Source organism: Notolepis coatsorum (assembly GCF_963971535.1).
Source record: "Notolepis coatsorum genome assembly, chromosome: 12".
In the NCBI taxonomy this organism is placed as follows: Eukaryota; Metazoa; Chordata; class Actinopteri; order Aulopiformes; family Paralepididae; genus Notolepis; species Notolepis coatsorum.
The window spans coordinates 41,614,069-41,635,423 of record NC_140176.1 but is presented as its reverse complement, the minus strand read 5'-3'; the positions used below and the strand labels follow the sequence as shown (position 1 = coordinate 41,635,423).

General features: G+C 42.1%; 2 protein-coding genes across 3 annotated transcripts in view; one reads left to right on the top strand and one right to left on the bottom strand.

Moving 5' to 3' along the window:
* Positions 1 to 20,091, bottom strand: part of relch (RAB11 binding and LisH domain, coiled-coil and HEAT repeat containing) — a 131,862-nt gene extending 111,771 nt beyond the window's left edge. Inside the window, 2 exon segments of the mRNA XM_084326456.1 lie at positions 3,734 to 3,781; positions 19,490 to 20,091. Of these exon segments, the coding sequence (XP_084182582.1) occupies positions 3,734 to 3,781; positions 19,490 to 19,985 (544 nt within the window). The 5' untranslated portion in view covers positions 19,986 to 20,091.
* Positions 20,092 to 20,666: 575 nt separating this feature from the next.
* pign (phosphatidylinositol glycan anchor biosynthesis, class N) overlaps positions 20,667 to 21,355 on the top strand; it is a 51,926-nt gene continuing 51,237 nt past the window's right edge. For both annotated transcript variants that reach the window (XM_084326332.1, XM_084326331.1), the window contains exon 1: positions 20,667 to 20,798. The gene's annotated coding sequence lies outside the window, so the exon portion shown is untranslated. The remainder of the gene's footprint in view (positions 20,799 to 21,355) is intronic.

Below are 21,355 nucleotides of genomic sequence, written 5' to 3'. Positions count from 1 at the left end.
AGCAAGGATTCTCCGGGGGTGCAGCTGGACCCTAAACGCTACATTCAGCATGCAAAAGAATTCTCCGGCGCTGCACCTGGACCCTAGTCAGCAGCCCTCACTCATGCGATGTAAACCAGGGACTCGAATACGCATGTTGTTGTTGTAGCCACATTGATGCCAGGAGCTTTCTGTAGCTACTGCTGGATGGCGTTGGGACAACGCCTCAGTGAACTATTTAGTTTACTGCGACATTTCGTAGTGACTAGTTACCTAGCCAACGGAGGTATTATGCACTGGACTATTGCTGATGGATTTGTTGATGTCGGGAGCTATCCGTAGCTAGCCGGCTGGATAACGTTACACAATGCCTCAAAGTCATGTATTAAACTAAGTGAATAGTTGACTGGGTCATTTTGTAACGGTAGCTAACGTTATCTCACGAAGGTCCCACACTGACTAGACTAACGTCACGGTGAGGCAATAGCCTCTGTTTACATGCAACAGGTGAGGAGGGGGTAGCAGCAGCAGCAGTGCGCGGTGCGCGCTTCATGTGTGCTGAGACAGTGAGTGAGAACTCGGCTAAAGAATTGGATCATGATTTTCACATGACTATTTGATTGAGCGCCACACGGCGCTCAGACGTCTCAGTGGGAGGCGCCAAACGTAAAAACTGAGCGCAAATGGCGGGTGGCGCTATCTAGTTTCGGTCCCTGTGCATGCAGAGTATGAGGAAGTGGTTTCCACTCGCTGTGTACAGTCAGTCTAGTGTGCGGGAATTAGCTACAACCACAGAGCCAATCACATCACTGTCTGCTACCCAGAGCCTGAGTAACGTCACGCAGGCCTTCAAATCAGGATGGCCTAATTTACTGGAGCAGGAAATGATCTGAGCTGAATCAGAGCAATCCGCCAATATGGTATTTAGACACTAAAACACATTGATACTAACTCCTATTACTATAATACAATGCTAGAGACTGAAAAATGACATTTATAATGCATGTCACCTTTAAATGACCTAAAACGATCCCTAAAAAATACATCACTCCGAGAGGAATTTAATTTGTAGTTGTGTGCGTGTGTCCCTAACTGTCTTGGCTGATCTTTTATCGTTTATTCTAATTTATTGTGCCTATATGTATGGAATTGATTGTGCACATTGAGACCGGTCTGGTATTTCACACTGACGTATCCTTAATACACGCCCCACTGGGCAGAACGCACGCGCACACACACACCTTGTCTCTTTCTATCTATCTCTCTCTTACGCATAAACGTCACAAACGCACTCTCTCTCTCATACACACACACTACATGAAGAGAAATAACAATGTTAACGTTGACTTTTGCAACACCAGAGCTGAGGTACTGAGCTTAGTCAGGCTGAATACATTATGCAACACACACACACACACACACACACACACACCCACACACACATCTCTCCACCATACCAGTCTACCGAGGAAAGAGAGACAACAAGACAAAGATCCTAGAATCTCAGGAATGCTTGGAAGGAAGGATGACAGGAACGGAAGAGGATAAGATGAAGAGGAAAGAGGAACAGACAGATTAGAGAGATGAGAAAAAGAGAGAGCGAGATAGAGATGAGAGAAAGAGAGAGATGAGAGAAAGATATATTATAGAGAGAGATACGAGAGAAAGAGAAATGAGATAAATACATATACAGTAGAGACGAGAGAAAGATAGAGATGAGAGGAGAGAGAGGTGAGAGATGAGAGAAAGATAGATGAGATGAGAGAAAGATAAGAGAGATGATATACATAGAGAGAGATTATAGAAAGATAGAGATGAGAGAAAGATATATAGAGATGAGAGATATGAGAGAATGAGAGAATGAGAGAAAGACAGACAGACAGACAGACAGACAGACAGACAGACAGACAGACAGACAGACAGACAGACAGACAGACAGACAGACAGACAGACAGACAGACAGACAGACAGACAGACAGACAGACAGACAGACGGACGGATGGACAGAGGGAGCTGGCATAGAGAGATTAGAAGTCAAGTCATGTCAAGTACATTTTATTTGTAGCTGAATATATATCACAATCAATGCATGTCTCAACTGGCTTCCTTGTCCTTAAAGACACACCAAGGCTACGTTCACACTGCAAGCCGTAGCGCTCAATTCTGAATTATTGCTCAGATCAGATTTTGTTTGTTTGGCTGTTCACATTCTTTTTTAAATGTGGCCACTGGCCAATATCAGATTCCAGTCTATATATCAGCTACTCAGTCTGGCGGAAAACATGGCACCTCAAAGACATTTACTGTACATTATCAGTTACAGTATCTCGTATAAGACCTTTAAAATCACCTGAGGTACGAGATTCACTAACTTCAGCTCTTCCTGCAGAGTATTCCATGCCCACGGTGCATAATAGGAGAAAGCTGTTTTGCCAGTTCTGTGCGAGCCATGGGAACATTATAGAGCAAACGTTTCCGGGGGCGTAGCGAATGCTTGAGAGGGATTATGTTTGTATGAGTCTATACATTTGTTTTTTTGGGGGGGGGGGTGAGTACGGGAAACTACGGTTGTGTTGGTCTGTTCATAAATTCACCAGACACTTTGATTATAGCAGCCTACCTGAACAAATGTCCAGTTGAGTAAAACGAATTTACCAGCCACAGAGTAGAGCATTAATACCCTCAGTGAAGGCATTGATGAAGAAGAGGAAAGAGAGGGTTAGTAGAGTAAAAGAGAGAGAGAGCAAGACAGATGGATGAAGAAAATAATAGCCAGAGCCTAAGTAAATAAGAGGAGAGAGAGAGAATAAATAGAGCGAAGGGAGAGAGAGAGAGAGAGAGAGATAGAGAGAGATAGAGAGAGAGAGAGAGAGAGAGAGAGAGAGAGAGAGAGAGAGAGAGAGAAAGGGAGAGAGAGATCGATCCATCCTTACAGTATGAAGGTAAGTGAACGGTCTTAAGGGTTTATTGAATGGAAGATGGTATCAAGTCCCCCATAAATCACTGTCAGTCCGGGTGGCGGGCTCAGTGTTATAATACAACTATAATACAACACATGTTACAGACACTAGGGCTAACACCTTTTCATTGAGCACAGTCCATTATAACTGGTCCATTTGGTTGACTGAGATGTTGTTATTCCCTCAGACACTTTCTTTTTTTTAGGTTTTTGTCCACGCTGAGTGAGTCCTGACAAATGATAAGCACATCCCTGGTAAGCAGTCGATCTGAAGAGGTCATTCTGCATGATTGCATCATGTGGGGAAATGCACAGATTTGTTGATTAGCCTAAATCAAGTAGATAATCGATTAGTAGACATATTGCATTCACTAGGCTATTATTAGCTAATAGCTGACCAAGAATGTCTTTAGTCGACACAGGGCTAGTGTACATCATGCAGCCACACACGCAACCACACACATTGAACCAGAAAGCCTTTCTGAGTGTCTGTCTCTCTCACGCACGCACGCACGCACACACACACAGTTGTCAGCGCTAATGAAGGGCAGAGAGATATGAACAGCCAGTCAGCCGGTAGGAGCCAGACCAGACATGGATATAGCTCAGCCAGCTAGTCCACCACACAGTCAATCACTCTCTATGAGAGCCTTGTGGACCTCTGCCTCAGCCTCGGTCAGAGAGGTGGGCTGGGTAGGTGAGTGAGTGAGTAATAGGGGTGGCAATCACCAGAGACCCTGCAATATGTATCATGTTATCACCACCACACAGTCACAGTACCATAGGATTTATTACCTTTTTTCAACTGCAAATTATGTCCCCAATGGAGATCGTTGTCAACATCTGGAATAGAAATAGATACAACATTTGTTTTATCTAACACGTTTTCAGTCTGTTGTTCACCTCACTCCAATAGTTTATTGCAGTCACAAAAAAAAATATATATATATTTGCTCGTCAGTGTATCGATACAATACCGGCACGCAAAATATTGTGATACTATTATGCTGTATGATATAGATGATTTCCCCCACGCCTAGTGAGTGAGTGACAGAGAGGGCTAGGGATGGGTACCGAATTCGGTACTTTTGAGGTACCGAACCGAAACACGTCGGTACTACTGAGTATCGAATCAAGTGAGATACCGGAAGGAAAACAAATAATTTTTTTTTTTTTCATGTCAACGTTCACACGCACAATATATGCTTACCTAGGATTTGACTTGATTCAACAACAAAGCAGTCGGAGCAATGGCAAGCCGAAAACTGTCGAAATTGTAGTTATTTGAAGTTTGGATTTTTTTTTCACGACTGAGGTAGGTAAATTAAATTTCTTGAGACTAAAGTACCGAAAAAAGGTACCGTTGGGTACCGGTATCGATTCACAGGTACCGGTACCCATCCCTAGAGAGGGCCTTTCTCAAAGTGGATGCCTCCCCAGTAGCATGTCACTACGAGCGTCTCTCCACAAGGTCAGACTCACACTCGCAGCTGTGGAGGACACTCCTTATTAAAACACTACATTCCATTTAAAAGTGCATGGGCTATTTCAAGAAACAAAACAAGTGAAATCAAAACAAAGAAAGATGATTGTCAGGTTACCTATAAGCATGTCATACTCATGAGTCATGACAAATAATAGTTTGCCTATTAAGTTACAGTCAATAGGGAACTAACATCTGTAGGATTCGTTTCCTCCATGCTTCTGCATTTCCGTTTGCCAAGCTGTTTAAGAACTAGTGGTGTTTCACACTTCAGCCTCGATGCACACTCACGGTCAGAGGCCTGTCATCCACCCCCGTCCCTGCGAGTCAGTTTGGGATGCCCTCCGCTATGGCAAACCCTACGCTATGGCTAACCCTCAGGTATGGCTAACCCTCCGGTATGGCTAACCCTCCGGTATGGCTAACCCTCAGGTATGGCTAACCCTCCGCTATGGCTAACCCTCCGCTATGGTTAACCCTCCGCTATGGCTAACCCTCCGCTATGGCTAACCCTCCGCTATGGCTAACCCTCCGCTATGGCTAACCCTCCGCTATGGCTAACCCTCCGCTATGGCTAACCCTCCGCTATGGCTAACCCTCAGGTATGGCTAACCCTCCGCTATGGCTAACCCTCCGTTATGGCTAACCCTCCGCTATGGCTAACCATCAGGTATGGCTAACCCTCAGGTATGGCTAACCCTCCAGTATGGCTAACCCTCCAGTATGGCTAACCCTCAGGTATGTTTCATTGCATATTTATTGCTCCCACTATCAACACGGGAACTATCTAACCCCTGTCCCCATCTCCCTATCTCTCTGAGTGGTTGTCTCGTAGTGTTGGCCAAGGTGGTGGATGTCTGATGGCCAAGATTGCAGTGACTGACTACCCCCACATTGGTTATGTGCACCATTGAGGTCATGGATCAGCTTCATACCGTCTTCTGTCCAACCTACAACGTCTAAACCATGCCTGTTCTAGTTCATTGCTGGGTTAAGTACTTCTATTCTATTTGCATATATGCTTACTACTAGGGCTGGGCGATATGGCCAAAAATTATATTGCGATAACGATATCGATAACAATATCATATCACTCGATATTCGATATTATCGATATTGTTATAAGTATAAAAGAAAAAGATTATTATTATTATTTTTATAAACAACATTATGTATGTTTATTTTGCAGCAATTCTTTGTCGTTGCCGCCATCTTTAGTGTTACATCCCCTCACACACAGTTCTCAGGCTGCAGCTGGTTTGAAAGCAAAAGTAAACCGGCTTCTCTGCTGGCTGTGGCTCCAGGGGAGTTGAACAGTTCTGGCTCTGCTAGTTTATTTTCTATCTTTTGGCGCTTTTTTGGTGGACAAACCAACACACATGTGCACCGTGACTCGTGACTGGAGTCTAGCTCTGCTAGCAGACGGTTTCAAACTGTATTTTAAATTAGAAAGCAAACTAAATAAATGGACAAGAGAAAAATAAATCTCAATTTGGTCAGTATTGTCATTTGGACAAGCAAAGCCATTACTTTAAGTTGCAGGCAAGAAAGACAAGTCTGTCCACTGTCTCTGGTTTTAAAACTGCCCTGTTGCAGGTCACCAAAAGAAAAGAAGAAAATCTATATTTTTTTCGCTATTTCTTTTTCCCCGATATCGATTATTAAAATATATCGCAATAATTATCGTTAGTTATATCGCCCAGCCCTACTTACTACATGTATCTATTCTATTCAGATACATGCTTACTACATTTATCTATTGCTATGTCCGCCCACCACAAACACGCAAGCTGTCTAGCGCCTGTCCCCATCTCCCTGTCTCTGAGTGGATGTTTCATTGTGAAAAAAACTAAAACAAAAGGCCGGCTGTCACAAAACAGTCATATCTAGGGACCTTAAAAAGTACTCTAGTGAGGCCTTTAACCAAGAACTGGAGAGCCTGGACTGGTCAGATGAGCTCAGTGGTATACTAGTTGAAGAAACCAAACCAAATTCTCATCAATACTAAACAACATGGCCCCCCTGGCCCCTGCCCTGAGAACCACCAGGGTTCAAATTCGCGCTGAGCCATGGATGCACTCAGACATACTGACCGCTATGAAATCCAGAGACAAAACATGCTCTGAACTTCATAAAAGTCAGTCAAAGCTTGCCAAAAGCTTCAACAGTGATCTCCAAGCCCACGTGGTTAAACTCAAACAACAACGAAACATGTAATAAATACCATGATCAAATCTGCACAAAGAAATTTCGTCAATGATAAAACGGAGGAAAACAAAAACAAACCCTGTGAACTTTGGAAAGGGATGCTCGATATTGGCTTTTTTACCGATACCAATATACCGATATTGTCCAACTCTTAATTTCCGATACCGACATCAACCGATATCAACCAATACCGATATATGCAGGGTTTCCGCCCCCCAAAAACTGAATAATTTCAGGTAAGTAACATTACATATATCTTGTCATGGAATTAACACAACATTATGCATACTTTTGACAATAAATAAAATCAGAATTTGTTCTTACTTGCTTGCCTGGGTAAATAAACGTGAAATACATGTAAAAAATAAAAAATAAAAATAAAAAATAAATAATTTTTTTTTGAAAACAGATACCGATAATTTACGATATCACATTTGAATGCCAATATCGGTCGATAATATCTAATTACTCAACAACAACCAACTAGGCTGCAGTAAAAAACTGAAAACCAGATTTACAAACATCAACATAAAGACAGAAAACACTCATCACAGACAAGCTGGATGTGGCCAATTACTTAAACATATTATTTACAAACATAGCCACAACACTGGTTAATAAACTACCCTCCCACTCACTGGGCATTTTGGGGTAGAACACATCCTAGCCTTCTACAAAAACCTAGGGGTTTGCAAAGACGACTTCAAACTTGAAATGGTAACAACTGATGAGGTGTTCAAAAAAACTGAGCGCCCTCCAATCTAACAAGGCCTAAAGAAAAAATAATGGTTTGTTTCCGGTTGCGGACCGACCCTGCCGATTTAGGTGCGACCCAATATATTTTATGAGTTTAAAAAAAAAAATGTCATAGAAATCTTAGTCAAACCTTTAGTATTATGGATATTAAACATGCTGGCAGAGTACATGCATCCATGTTGTTGTGAACATTTTAATTAAATAAAAAAATTCCCTATCCAGTTGCCGTGGGAAAGAATAAAATAAAAAAATAAAATAAATTCCCTACCTACCCATGGCCAAACTGACAACCAACAGGAAACAAGCAATTTTTTTTTATATGCCCAAGGCCACCACTATATTGGCTAACCCTCCGGTATGGCTAACCCTCAGGTATGGCTAACCCTCCGGTATGGCTAACCCTCAGGTATGGCTAAAGTGCCAAGTTGTTTACACACACCTGCAACTGTCACCAGTCTTTTAACTGTAATTTGTCTGTTCTGCACATACGTGTAATTGTATTTGGTTGTTTGTTTGACACGTGTTTTAATTATTTCCCTTACCTCTGTGATGTATGTATCGTGACGTCTGCTCTTTTCTATTCTATTTTATGGTCCGCTTTCCTTTTGTCCTCTCGCCAGGCCATCATTGTGCATAAGAACTTGTTTTCTTGTTCTTGTTTTTTTTTTAAAAGATTGCGCAAACAGAGGCGGAGTGGATAGGGCGAGGGTGAAATGAGATCGAGCCACAGAGTGAGAGTGAGACTGAATGAGAGTGAGAGAGAGATATTTTGTCACATATTTGGGATTTGCCAAATACAGATAGTTCAGTGTGTGTGTTCACGTGTATTTACGGTTACGAGTAAGTGAGGGAGTGAAAGAGAGGAGAGGAATGTGAGCGTGTGTGTGTGCGTGCAATCGCTTTGGCCCTATCTTTTGGGTGTACACTCTTTGAGTAACACTGTGTTCCAGAGAATAAGACTGTTTCAACACAACAGTCTCCATCACACAGTATCAGTATCTGAATTCCTGAGCTTTTTTCCCCCTTCTACAGTGAACATGATAACCATACAATTCCTGTACTGATCAAACAGTGTAGAGTTACGGTATAGAGTTCAGAACACAGTGGCAGAGGTGGCTCGTGTGTTGGTGATATCATGCACCCGTATGGTTTTGTGAGGCCGATGCAGATATTAATAATGTTCCTGTCCATAGGAACACTGTATCTAGCGGGATACATTTGTCCACTCGGCCAGTGGATTAAAGCACAACCCTCTACCTGTATGACGTTCACAGGAATGGCCAAATGTCAGCTGTAAAAAGTTATTTTAATAAAGCCTGTGTCGAACGATATGAATTGTCTAGTTATCTGAGAGAGAAGACAGGAAAGCAGTGAGAATTACCGGCAGGTGACTGTTTTCTACTATGCTGAAGACAGAGCAGTGAGAGCTACCGGCAGGTGACTGTTTTCTACTATGCTGAAGACAGGAGAGCAGTGAGAGCTACCGGCAGGTGACTGTTTGTCATTTGAAGCCTTAAGGGTTACTTGGACATTTTGACTTTCAGATGGTTATTTTTTGCACGAGACAGAGAAAGGGCCTCCCACTCGTTCCTTCATTTTCCTAAAATGGCACGTCAGCTAAGTTTGTCTAAAGAGAAGTCGGGTCACTGTGTCACCATTAGGGCTGCACGATTCTTGCTAAAATGTGAATCACGATTTTTCTCTCTAAGAATTGAGATTGATTGATTGAAAAGTTTATTAACAGATTGCAGAATGGGTACAGTACAGTTCAATATATACAATTGTTAAGGAGATGCAGACCAGAGAAAGACTTTCGTCTTGTTTACATCAGGGTCCCCCATTTTCAATTCATCATAACATATAACATACATGACATACAGATAGACAGTACTGCTACATCTATACATTTATGACATATCAGATTTGCAAATACAGTACTGTTTGTGATACAAAAGTGTCCAGAAAAAGAGTGTATATACATTTGACGTAGAAACTGTACATTGGAGATCACGATTCTCTCACACGATTCTTATTTTCTTCAATAAAATAATTTATTGCACTCTCTTAAACAGCCAACATAACATATCAAAGTGCTTGACTTAAACATAACATATGAAAGTGCTCGACTTAAACTTAAAAGTCTCTTGTAACATACAAAATAACTCAAGTCAGAATCGTCATAATTTAAAAAAGTTAAAGGGGAACTATCTTATAAATGGCCTTTTCCAGTAGTTTGCATTGTTTTCTAGCAATGTGGGGTTGTACCAACTAGGGATGGGTACCGAATTCGGTACCGAACCGAAACACGTCGGTATTACCGAGTATCGATTCAAGTGAGATACCAAAAAAAAATACAAAATACAAAAAAAAATATATATATTTTTTTTTACCTTTTTTCATTTCATGTCAACGTTCACACGAACAATATATGCTTACCTAGGATTTTACTTGATTCAACAACAAAGCAGTCGGAGCAATGGCAAGCCGGAAACTGTCGAAATTGTAGTTATTTGAAGTTTGGATTTTTTTTTCACGACTGAGGTAGGTAAATTAAATTTCTTGAGACTAAAGTACAGAAAAAAGGTACCGTTGGGTACCGGTATCGATTCACATTATCGGTTCAAATGTGAAAGGTACCCATCCCTAGTACCAACACTGACTAGATGTGAAATTCTCATTCAGTCCCATTCCTCCAGTTCAGCTGAGACAAGATCCTCTGCCACTGAACCAAGCCATTCTGAATTGACTCGCTCTGACGTGTTAAGGCGCTGATCTGCCACTACCCGCCCACAATCAACTGTGATACGTTTATATGAGCAGCGAGTGGAAATAATGCGGAAGCGGTTTTCGACAACAGAGACATTCAGCTAATATATAATAAAGGGCTGCCTGTCGATAATCTATAGGCAGGCTATGCTCATTACAGTCCACCTGCTTAAACATTATTAAGTCCTCATGGGAGGAGGAATTGGGGGATGAGATATCTGACGACATGTGGGAAAAAGCACTCAAAAAGGTTCACACATCTTTAGGGCTGTCTTAAATACTTCGAAGCTTCGTTCGATGGGCATGGGATTCGAATATGAAAATAAAAATCGATTATTAAAAAAAATATATATATATATGATTTTTTTTTTAATAATTTTTTTTGCTAAATCAACTCTGCCTCTTTTTGTTAACTACAACAAGCAATGCTGTTTGTTATTTAAGATGAGGTCGGACTCGGCACTGACGGCTTACAATATTTCATGAAAGCAAAGTGTTTAGTTTGTCTAAGATTTAAAGGTTTAAACTTTACAGCACTGACAAAGTTGAACAAAGTGATGTACAAGTCCCACAACATTTTTTTTTTTTTTTTTTTTTTAAATATCTTTTTTACATTTCGAAGCTTCGAATTAAAATCGAATCTCGGCCCCGAAGCTTCGAATTCCAAAGAAAAAATCGAAGGTCAGCCCTGACATCTTCCATCTGTGCTCGGCATGGTCTCATCCAATGCAAAATCATCCATGAGCTCACTGGACCCCAATGAGATTATCCAGAATTGACAAAAATGTGAAACCTAATGGTCCGTGATGTAATCAGTCCCCAGCAAACCATGTGCACATGTTTTGGAGTTGTCCATCCCTAGTGGATTTTCGGAAAAATATCTTTGATACACTCTCTGAAATATGCAGTACCCAGGTTGAACCAGACCCTTTGACTGCATTATTTGGCGTTTCCTCGCCATTACAACTGACAATGACTAATAAAGAGGTTTTGGCTTTTGTTACTTTGTTAGCAATCTTTGCAACGGTTAATCTTACTTACATTGGATTGGACATCCTCCATACCCCCTTCTCGTGCCCTTTGGATTAAATCTATTCTTAATTGTATTAAACTAGAATAAATCAAACACACTCAGAGGGTCTACAGATTTATGTGGGCTCCCTTCTTTTCCTACGTTGAGACTGGATCCACCTCCCCGTAGTACCAGGCTGATATTTACCCACATAATATCCGTGGTACATTCTTCACTTAAACTTTCTCCCTTGATGCTCCCTTGATGATGGTATGAGCATGACATCTCAAATCAATACCAACCAGAGTTGGTTGACCTATGAATCACTGTACTCACTTTTTTAAATGTATTTCCTTATTTTTATGTCTTATTTTATTTAATTGTTTTTGGAAACTGTTCGTCTGTCTGTCAATTTGTTTTGATGTCTGTCGTCCTTGGTACATATATAATTTGTAAATGTTGGTCGCACTGAAATTTGAAATAAATATATTTAAAAAATGCTACCATCTGGCCAAATGGCACCAAAGACACTGACTGCAGTCGCTTGGGTCCTCAGCAACACACCCACAGAATGTGAAGTGGATTGGATGAAGGGTTCTCCAGATATGCAAGCCACAGATAGACATGCAGAGATTCCTTCCTTTACAGATAAATCAGATTACCGGTAAACACGTGTTAAAGACACGTTATCAACAACACATGTTGACACAAGCGCGATGACCCATAACACTTTGTGTGTGTAAAAGTAACACAAGGTGCTCTGTCCCCAAACTAGACGCACGGTAGTCACAAAATCTACACCACCTTTTTTAAAGGGTGCACAAAAAAAACATACCACACCAGTTTATCTGCTTATCAGTTTATCACATACAGTAACTGGACCCGCATATACCGGTAATACAACTCTTTGAACTGGACAGAGAAGTGAGCCCTTCATGCTCACGCTGCTAAGCCTTCCAATTAGCAGGGAGGTGAAAGCGGGCGCGCTACGTTATGTGGCACAGACACGCCAACAGCAGCAGCCGCACACTGGATACACCCAGTGCATACATCTCTGCATCGTCACCTAACCACACGTTAGCTCCCTACAACTACCATGATCCACTGATTAGACATTTGACCAGGGTGGGAAATTAATACCAGCCACAGGCCAGATGCTGAGTACATTTTTTACTGTGGCTAATTTAGATTAGATTAAAATGGATTGTCATCATACAGCACAGGTACAGTACATCCAACCAGAGTGCAAACACAACAGTAAAGTGCAATATTAATATATACAATGTACAGGTGATAAAACTTTGTATAAAATAAATAAATTAGTACTACTCAGATGTATATTGTAGTATTAATATGTACAGTGATACAGGTATAAAGACAATATGGTAGTCATACTGGCCAGCAGTGTAACTAGTAGGCTATGAGTAGGTAAGGGAGTGTGCCGGGTTGTTCTGAATGATGTGGATAACAAGCCCTGGCTAAGCTTGTGGACATCAGGTCATTCACCTGTGGCTTCTGACAGTGTCGGTCCAGGATGTTATGTGTATCTGTGGGGAGATCATTTCTCCTGTGTCCAGTTATTGTACTGTGATACAGGTATAAAGACACTATGGTAGTAAGTCATACTGGCCAGCAGCCTAAATAGTAAGAGTAGGTGTTAGGGATATTTACAGATATAGCTATAGTATCTACAGATAAGTAAAAGGATTATGTACATTATTGTACATGCTATCATACAATGTTATATCATATGGGTTATATGCAGGTGCATAGTAGGTATATAGGAGGATTATATGCAGGTATATTCAGACAGATATCTATATATATATATATATATATATATATATATATATATATATATCTATATATATATAAAATAGAATAGAAGTACTTTATTGATCCCGAGGCCGAGGGAAATTCAGCACCACAGATCGCTCACTTTATATATATATATGCAGTAGGGATGGGCGTGAGTAATCGATTACTCGTAGCTATGAGAAAAATCTAAACAAAAAAATATCGAAATTATACATTTTTATGAAACAATTATCTTTTCACATGTATGTGTAAGATTATAACTGTTTGTTGGTTTCCTTAAACATATATATGTGAATGAACAAAAATAAGTAAAAAAAATTAAATAAATAAAAATATTTTTAATTTTAAATTTGTTTCCCCTTTCCGAGTAATACACGATCAATCGAGTATAGCATGCGATCAATCGATCTGGATTTCTCTTTAAAATACCCATCCCTAATATGCAGTAAAAATAAATATATAAATAATGTATACAGTATATGCGGTATATACAGCACTGTTGTACATGCTATCATACAGTAACTAGACACTTTTCTATTCTAAAATGTAATTGAGCAGGTAGAATAATGAAAGGATCTGAATTCATGAATCCACCAGCCACTCGCAGTGGACCTCTCCCTGTTCCGGTCACGTACTGAGGCTGACACATCACACTGTAGCCTGTCCACCATACGGCGAGGAGCAATCAATCAGTCTGCCGACCAGCCGGAGGAATGCTAGCTGTGTAGCTCTGCGTCGTCATCTAACGACCACACTCGCCACTGAGGTCCAGGATGTTCTTCATCTTATTATTCTCCTTTGATGCAACTATGCAACGTAATCCTCGTCCGCCCTGCCATTGGGGCAAATATCGATATTAAAGAGATCAATCAGTCAACCTCAGAGGAGCTATTACTTAGTGTGTGTGTGTGTGTGTGTGTGTGTGTGTGTGTGTTGTTTGATTTTTCTTTAGAAGGCTGCGAGTGATACTAGATTTCTATGGGCAATAAACAGGCAGAGCTTCAAGTGGTGCCCCCCCTCTCTTTATCTCTTTCTCCCTCTCTCTTTCTCTCTCCTTATTCTCCTCCTTTCTCATTTAAAAAAGGTGAAGCAACACAGCAGTGGAGTCAATTGAACAAGAAGAAAATAAAACGATCATTATGGGAAAAATAAATATCATTGAAAAATAAATCTATTGTTGACGCTTCTAGCGGCAGGAAGTTAAACGTAATAACTGAATAACATGCTGTGCGTCGATCTCCTCACCTGTCTCCTTCCCTGTTCAAGAGGTGCAGCTACAGACAGGTGAGAGGATCTTGTGAAGATCACCCTGCACGCCATGAAACGCTCCGAGAGAGCAATACTGCAAATAAACTAAAAGCAACAGAGATAGCGCTCAGAGAGAGAATTAATGAACAGTCTAACTGGGTGCCAGAGTGCGCTCTCTGCACTTGGAGCAAATAGGAACGAACACGCCCTTGGCACGCCTCCTGTTGTTACCCTTGGATTAGAGGACGGATCGTCTACAACCTACTGGGATCTGCGCAACTTAGAGTCAAAGAGGAGAGAGACTTGGAGACAAACCAGACATTATGAGTGTGAAGGTTGTGTCAACCTTAAACCATGCAGCACTGGTTCTGCTCTTTGCACCAACAATAGTGCTGTATACATTTATAATCCATATCTGTCTAAATATATATATCTGAATATACTGTAGCCTAATCCTTCTATATATACCTACTTATACATCTGTATATAGCCCATATAACTCTGTATGATAGCATGTACAATAATGCTGTATATATATATATTCTTACCGTACGTATATCTATCTGTCTGTACGTACTACATACATACCTGCATATAATCCTTTTTACATATCTGTAGATACTTACTTGTGGTTTTATGTTCTTGTGTACTCATATTGTTCCCCATTTCCCTGTGGTTTTTGTTTCTTTGTTTTTGCCTATTGTCAGCGACTTTGGGTCCTTGAAAAGCGCTATACAAAATAAATGAATTATTATATATATATATATATATATATATATATATATATATCCCTTACCTACTCTTCTTACTAGTTATGCTGCTGGCCACTGGCCAGTATGACATTAATACTACAACTCTGTACATACATCTGATTAGCACTATTTTACACAGTAGTACTAATTTATACATTATACCCAGTTTAATCACCTGTACTGTACATTGTATTTATTTATTGTATTGCACTTTACTGTTACATTTGCACTCTGGTTGGACGCCAAACTTATTTTTGTTGTACTGTACTTGTGCTGTATGATGACAATACATTTTAATCTAATCAAAATCTCACTCTAATATAAACACACACACACACACACACACACACACACACACACACACACACACACACACACACACACACACACACACACACACACACACACACACACACACACACACACACACACACACACACACACACACACACACACACACACACACACACACACACACACACACACACACACACACACACACACACACGTGTCTAACTTGTTTAGTTTGGTTTATGGCAATTAAAACAATGAAAATAAAAAAAGGGAGATATGCAGTAATGTATAAAATTACCAAGGATTTAACCCTAAAGGTCAAACAGTTCTCAGTGTCATCCTGGAGGAGCCTACAGGATCGTCTAAGCTAGTGATGCACGATATATCGGCCGCCGATATGGCAGTTTTTTTTACACATCGGTATCGGTCCGATATCAAGATAGGGCCGATATGGGCAGATAAAAAAAATGTATAATAATAATATTTTCATCTTTTTTTTTTCTTTTTACATGTTTTGGCCTTAAATAGTTTCAAAATATCAGTCATTTCTGAAAATAAGTTACAAAAGTAAAAAAAAAATAAATAAAAAGCGTTTGGGAAAATAGCTCTTTATTTGATTATCATAAAAAAGTGTTTTCTATACAGAGATATCGACATCGGTAAATATCGGTATCGGCCAGAACAGCAATGTTAATATCGGTTATCGGTATCGGCCACAATTTTCACATCGGTGCATCACTATATTCAGATCAACATGAAGGGAGGTTCCATCCTAACCGACAATAGACTTGCCGGATCGGTCACTGATGGCCATCTGCTCTCCGAGCTACTGCTGGCCCCTGGACTGGTGCCAAGGCCCCCACCGCCCAGGCCCAACAATGCCTGTTGGGAAAAGCTCCAGTCCTCCAGGGATACTGCAAATAAAAGCATTACTGTCGAAATCCTACTAAAAGGGTAGTGAGAACACCCCCCCCCCCCCCCCCCCACACACATTACTTTGACTGAACCATGAATTATGCTATTTATTTTTTGTCATTACCCAAAGCCTTTGAAATGGACCGGCTTGGTCTGAGGGTCATGACATGTTCATAGAGGTTTTTGCTGTACACTAATATCCCACTCTGGGCCTGCAATTGGACACAACAAAATTATCTCCCGAGTCCCCACAGATACCGGTATGCATAAACCTGGACAGACACCAGTCTGAGGCCACAGGTGAATAACCTGATTTCCACAACTGGGCCAACGAGGCTTAGCCAGGGCATGTTATTCACATCCTTCAGAACAACCAAACACTACAACTATATCTATATCTACATCTCTTACCTACTCTTACTAGTTATGCTGCTAGCCAGCCCAGTATGACTTCCTACCATATTGTCTTTATACCTGTATCACATATTAATACTACAATACATACATCTGATTAGCACTAGACTCAGTAATTTATATATCATATACCCACCCAGTTTAATCACCTGTACATTACTATTGCACTTTACTGTTACATCAATTTGCACTCTGGTTGGATGCCAAATTTATTTTCATTGTACTGTACTTGTGCTGTATGATGACAATAAATCTGAATCTAATCTAATCTAATTTCCGTGACTCGGTTTACATCTCGTGAACCAATAGAGATTATTCTTTAATCCGCAGAACACATTCAATTAAAATCACACCGAAAAGAGAAAGTGGACGATCGACTTTGATCCTGCTGAGGAAAAGCGTCCCGTGTCCTGGGGCGACGCCGGGTTAACCCGTTCACTACCACCAAATGGTTTACCCTTTCACGTTAGGAGTGTAGGCCTTGTGACTAGCACTGTACAGAATGGCCCCTCTCTTAACCCTTTCACAACCACACTACAGAAGGTTAACCCGTTCACTACCACACTACAGACGGTTAACCTTCTGTAGTGTGTTAGTGAAAGGGTTAAGAGAGGGGCCATTCTGTACAGTGCTAGTCACAAGGCCTACACTCCTAGCGCATTCATTGAGAGATTTAAGACTAAATCAATTCATCTCACGCACTCGACAGCTATAGGCTAAGCTCTTTCCGCCTGCAGGTCTCTGCTGAGATAGCTAGAGATAAGACGGGTGTAACCTTTCATATAGTCCACAAAGACCTACATATATCCAGGGCGGCTGGGTAGCGCAGCGGACTAAGCGCCTGCCTACCACCGCAGAGACACTGGTATCGAATCTAGCAGTCAGCGGTACCTCCGGCTTGGTCGGTCGTCCATACTAACACAATTGGCAGTGTTAGCGGGTGGGAAGCCGGTGGGGTGTGTATCCTGGTCGTTGTAAACAGCGACTCCTACAGGTCGGTCGGGGCGCCTGCTCACTCAGCGAGGAAGGGAACTGGGGGAAGTAGTGTGATCCTCCCACACGTTACGCTCCCCCCGGTGAGAGTCCTCGCTGTCAGGTGAAAAGAAGCGGCTGGCTGACGCCACATGTATCGGAGGAGACATGTGATAGTATCTATCAACCCTCCCTAGGCCGACAAGTGGGGGGCACATGCGTGCAACGACCAGGAAGGGAATTGGCATAACGTCTAAATTGGGATGGGAGAAAAACACCGAAAAAAAGGGGGAGAAAAAGTAGATAAAAAAAAAAATGCCCTACATATATCCTTCTGAGCCTTAACAACGTACTAGATCTAGTCTAAATGAAGCCTGACACGTCCAAGAGACGCATCGCCGAGACAAGGCAAAGTGACATGATAACTAACAGCCCACCCCCAGCTGGCTCTCTGTCTGACAAGTCAATATGGTGTCAGACACACTGGCATCTCATTAGCGGTTTATCAGACGTGGTGGGTAGGTTGAGAATACTGGTGCAGAGTGTCCCTGCATGGCTTCCAAGAGTGGTGGGACAGGCGGCCAGATACATAGTGATCAAACAGCATCTAAGGATTGTTTACATGCACCATGATAAGCTTAATTATTAATGTCGTGAATTAATTTTTGTGAAACCCATTTGTGGTGGGCCCACCACAAATCAATCTATAAACCCTGTGGTGAGGTCTGGGGTGGAATATTATGGACAGACAAAGGTTTTGCCACCATCTATTGTTTACTGTACATAATAACACCAGAAATCGCATGCTTTGAAGCATTTGAATAGCGGTTTATGGCTGTATTTCTGCAGTGCTGAAGCCGGCCTAAGCTTGGGGCTGTCACCATGGCGACTACAGTATTTGCATGGTGCGTGTGTTAGACCTCTGCCTCCATAAGGCTATTCATCACACGGTGGACCAGGGGGGAAATGCCAAAGAGAATGAATGAATGAATGAATGAAAACTTTATTTAACAGATTGCAGAATGGGTACAATACAGTACGGCTCAATACATACAATTGTTAAGGGGATGCAGACCTGAGAAAGACGTTTGTCTTGTTTCCATCAGGGTCCCCCATTTTCAATTCATATAGAGGAGACACGCCCCTCTTCTGCCCATTCACATACAGCCAGCACGCTAGCCCCTCTTAGTTGATTATTCTATTGACATGCTTCTTTTCCACGCCGAATTAGTTATTTCCTGAAAGATGATAAGCACATCTCTGTTAAGCACTAGTTTTAAAAGAGGTCCTTCTGTGTTTTTATTACACGTTGGAAACTCAAATTTGACTGATGTATCAATGAAATCATAGTGGATTATATTAAGTGAACTTGAACTATTATGTACTGAAGACACTGTTGGACTGTAACAATTCCATGTAGGAATAAATAAAAATGATGAAATCAATCATTGGATTTGGTCAACAAAATTATATGACAATTAGTCAACTAACGGTTTCCGTAGTGTCTCTCACACACACACACACACACACACACACGCACACACCTAAATGCACCTGTCAGAGCCACAGTGGAATATAGATTGGTCACTGTAGGCCTATGATAAAAACACAAGCACCCATCAATACAAACCTCCGTTTTCAGCAACTAGACACAGTGAGGCTATTCCTAATAATGCATTTGATTCTCTGCTCTGGTCGGGTCTCCTATGCGTCACTGTCAGCCAAAACAACTGAGCCATAAAGAAATTGGTGGCTGTGGGCCCGAAACCTGACCAGCAGGTGCGCCATGCGTAAATATCATGATCAATCGATTTCCAAATCCAGTTTTTCCGCTAACGTTAGCAAGCTAATAGTAGGCTATAGCCTAGCAGACATCAACAACAGTCTCGTTAGCAGTCTGGACAGCTACTCACTCAGTGGTCCACCGGGTCCCAGCCCCTGGTCTTTGGAAGCGGGCGGAGTGCCGCTCTGTCTCTCGAAGTTGCCCGGGTTGGAGAAATAATCCCGGAGCCTCGGGAGCTCTCTCCCCGCTTCCAGCAGCTCGGTGTGAAACTCGAGGGCCGTGAGGACGTATTGGTCCCGCAGCAGCTGAGCGGCGATGACATCCATCGACACCCGCGTCTCAGCAGCGCTCCCTGCCACAGTAGCGGTGGCCGCGGCGGCCGACACCGAGATGATGCCTCCTTCGCCGCTGGGGCTGGTCCGGTTGCTAGACAGCAGCAGTGCCGCCGGGGGCTCGGCGTCCGCGGCCGGCGGGGTAAACGGGTTCCCCCCCGGCGGCGGCCCCGGTGCTGCCCCATCGCTCGGACTTCTTCTCTCCGTGTTGTCAACCGTTGTTTCACTCGGTCGCTGCTCAGCCTCCTCCTCGGAGTCGCTGAGATTAAACGGGTTGACACTACCCGCCGCCATTTTTGCACTATAAAGATTTCCAGCAGCAGCCCGGGCTAAGCTACTTGGGCCCCGTCTTCCTTGAATGGACGGCTGGTACTGCAGCCGGAGACTCGGTGCTGCTGCTGCGGCTAGCTCGCTAGCTAGGTGGTTAGCTGGGAACGAGGTTAGTTTGACAGGGGGAGAGAACACTGAGCGCTGGTTGGTCAACGTGGGAGAATGTCATTCCAAGGTCCGCCTCCTACCTGGAATACTGGGCTCCGATTGGATGCCAGCGAGGCTGGGGAGGGAAACTGTGCTGGGCAGAATTGACAGTTCACATTTCAATCTATCAGTTCAAAATTATTTGCCATAATATAATAATTTTGATGGAATTGATCTGTTACTGTACAGCACGTTAGGAGATAAAAAAAAATCGCCTTTGCGTCGATACGGGGTTTTAGAGGGGCGTTTTATTTTATGTTATGTTATTTTAAATACTGTCTGGGAAATAAACATCCGGACTACAATGCCCATAACCCAGCGCGCACAAACGTCAAACACAACGCGGAAGTAAATCCCCCCACGGTTCCACAGTGTCTGCATTTCTCCTACTAATCTACTTACTGTAGAGATAGAAGGACACCAGGTTTTGCAAAGGCAGTTTGCGTGCCGAAAGATTAACCTGCCACACTGTCCTTGCTTCGTGCAGCGAGGATCTGTGTTTTTAGACAGAGAATTGTGAATGACTTCAAACTAAGCTCCGTCACCCGTTCAAGAAAATCAGAGAACAAGTCTGACAGACGCTTTTATGGTTGGATTTCATTTGACAGGCGGAGGTGGCGGTGCACAAAGGTAACACCAGAGCTCATCCTTGCATTAGAAGTTTGTTAAGCTATGAGTAATACTATAATAATGGTAATAGTACAACTTCTAGTTAACCTACATTAACATTAACATGGGCCACATTTTAGAGAGCTAACTGGTGTTGTCAATGTCCATGTGAATGAATGAATGAAAACTTTATTTAACAGATTGCAGTATGGGTACAATACAGTACGGCTCAATACATACAATTGTAAGGGGATGCAGACCTGAGAAAGACGTTTGTCTTGTTTCCATCAGGGTCCCCCATTTTCAATTCATATAGACATTTATGACATACACAACATACATGACATTTATGGCATAGGGACATATAGGTATTTAGTACTGATACATTTGTAAGCTCCTGTGCATTACAACTGAACTAGCCAACTGACTAGAAGTGCCAAATGAATGGCCTGCCAGCAGACATGGCTTAATGAAGTCTGTAGGCTACAGTGAGTGCAGCACTTGGTCCAGGCAGACACCCTGGCTACCACATTACAGTGCAATGGTTATACGTACAGTAAGTAAGCAAAGCAGAGACC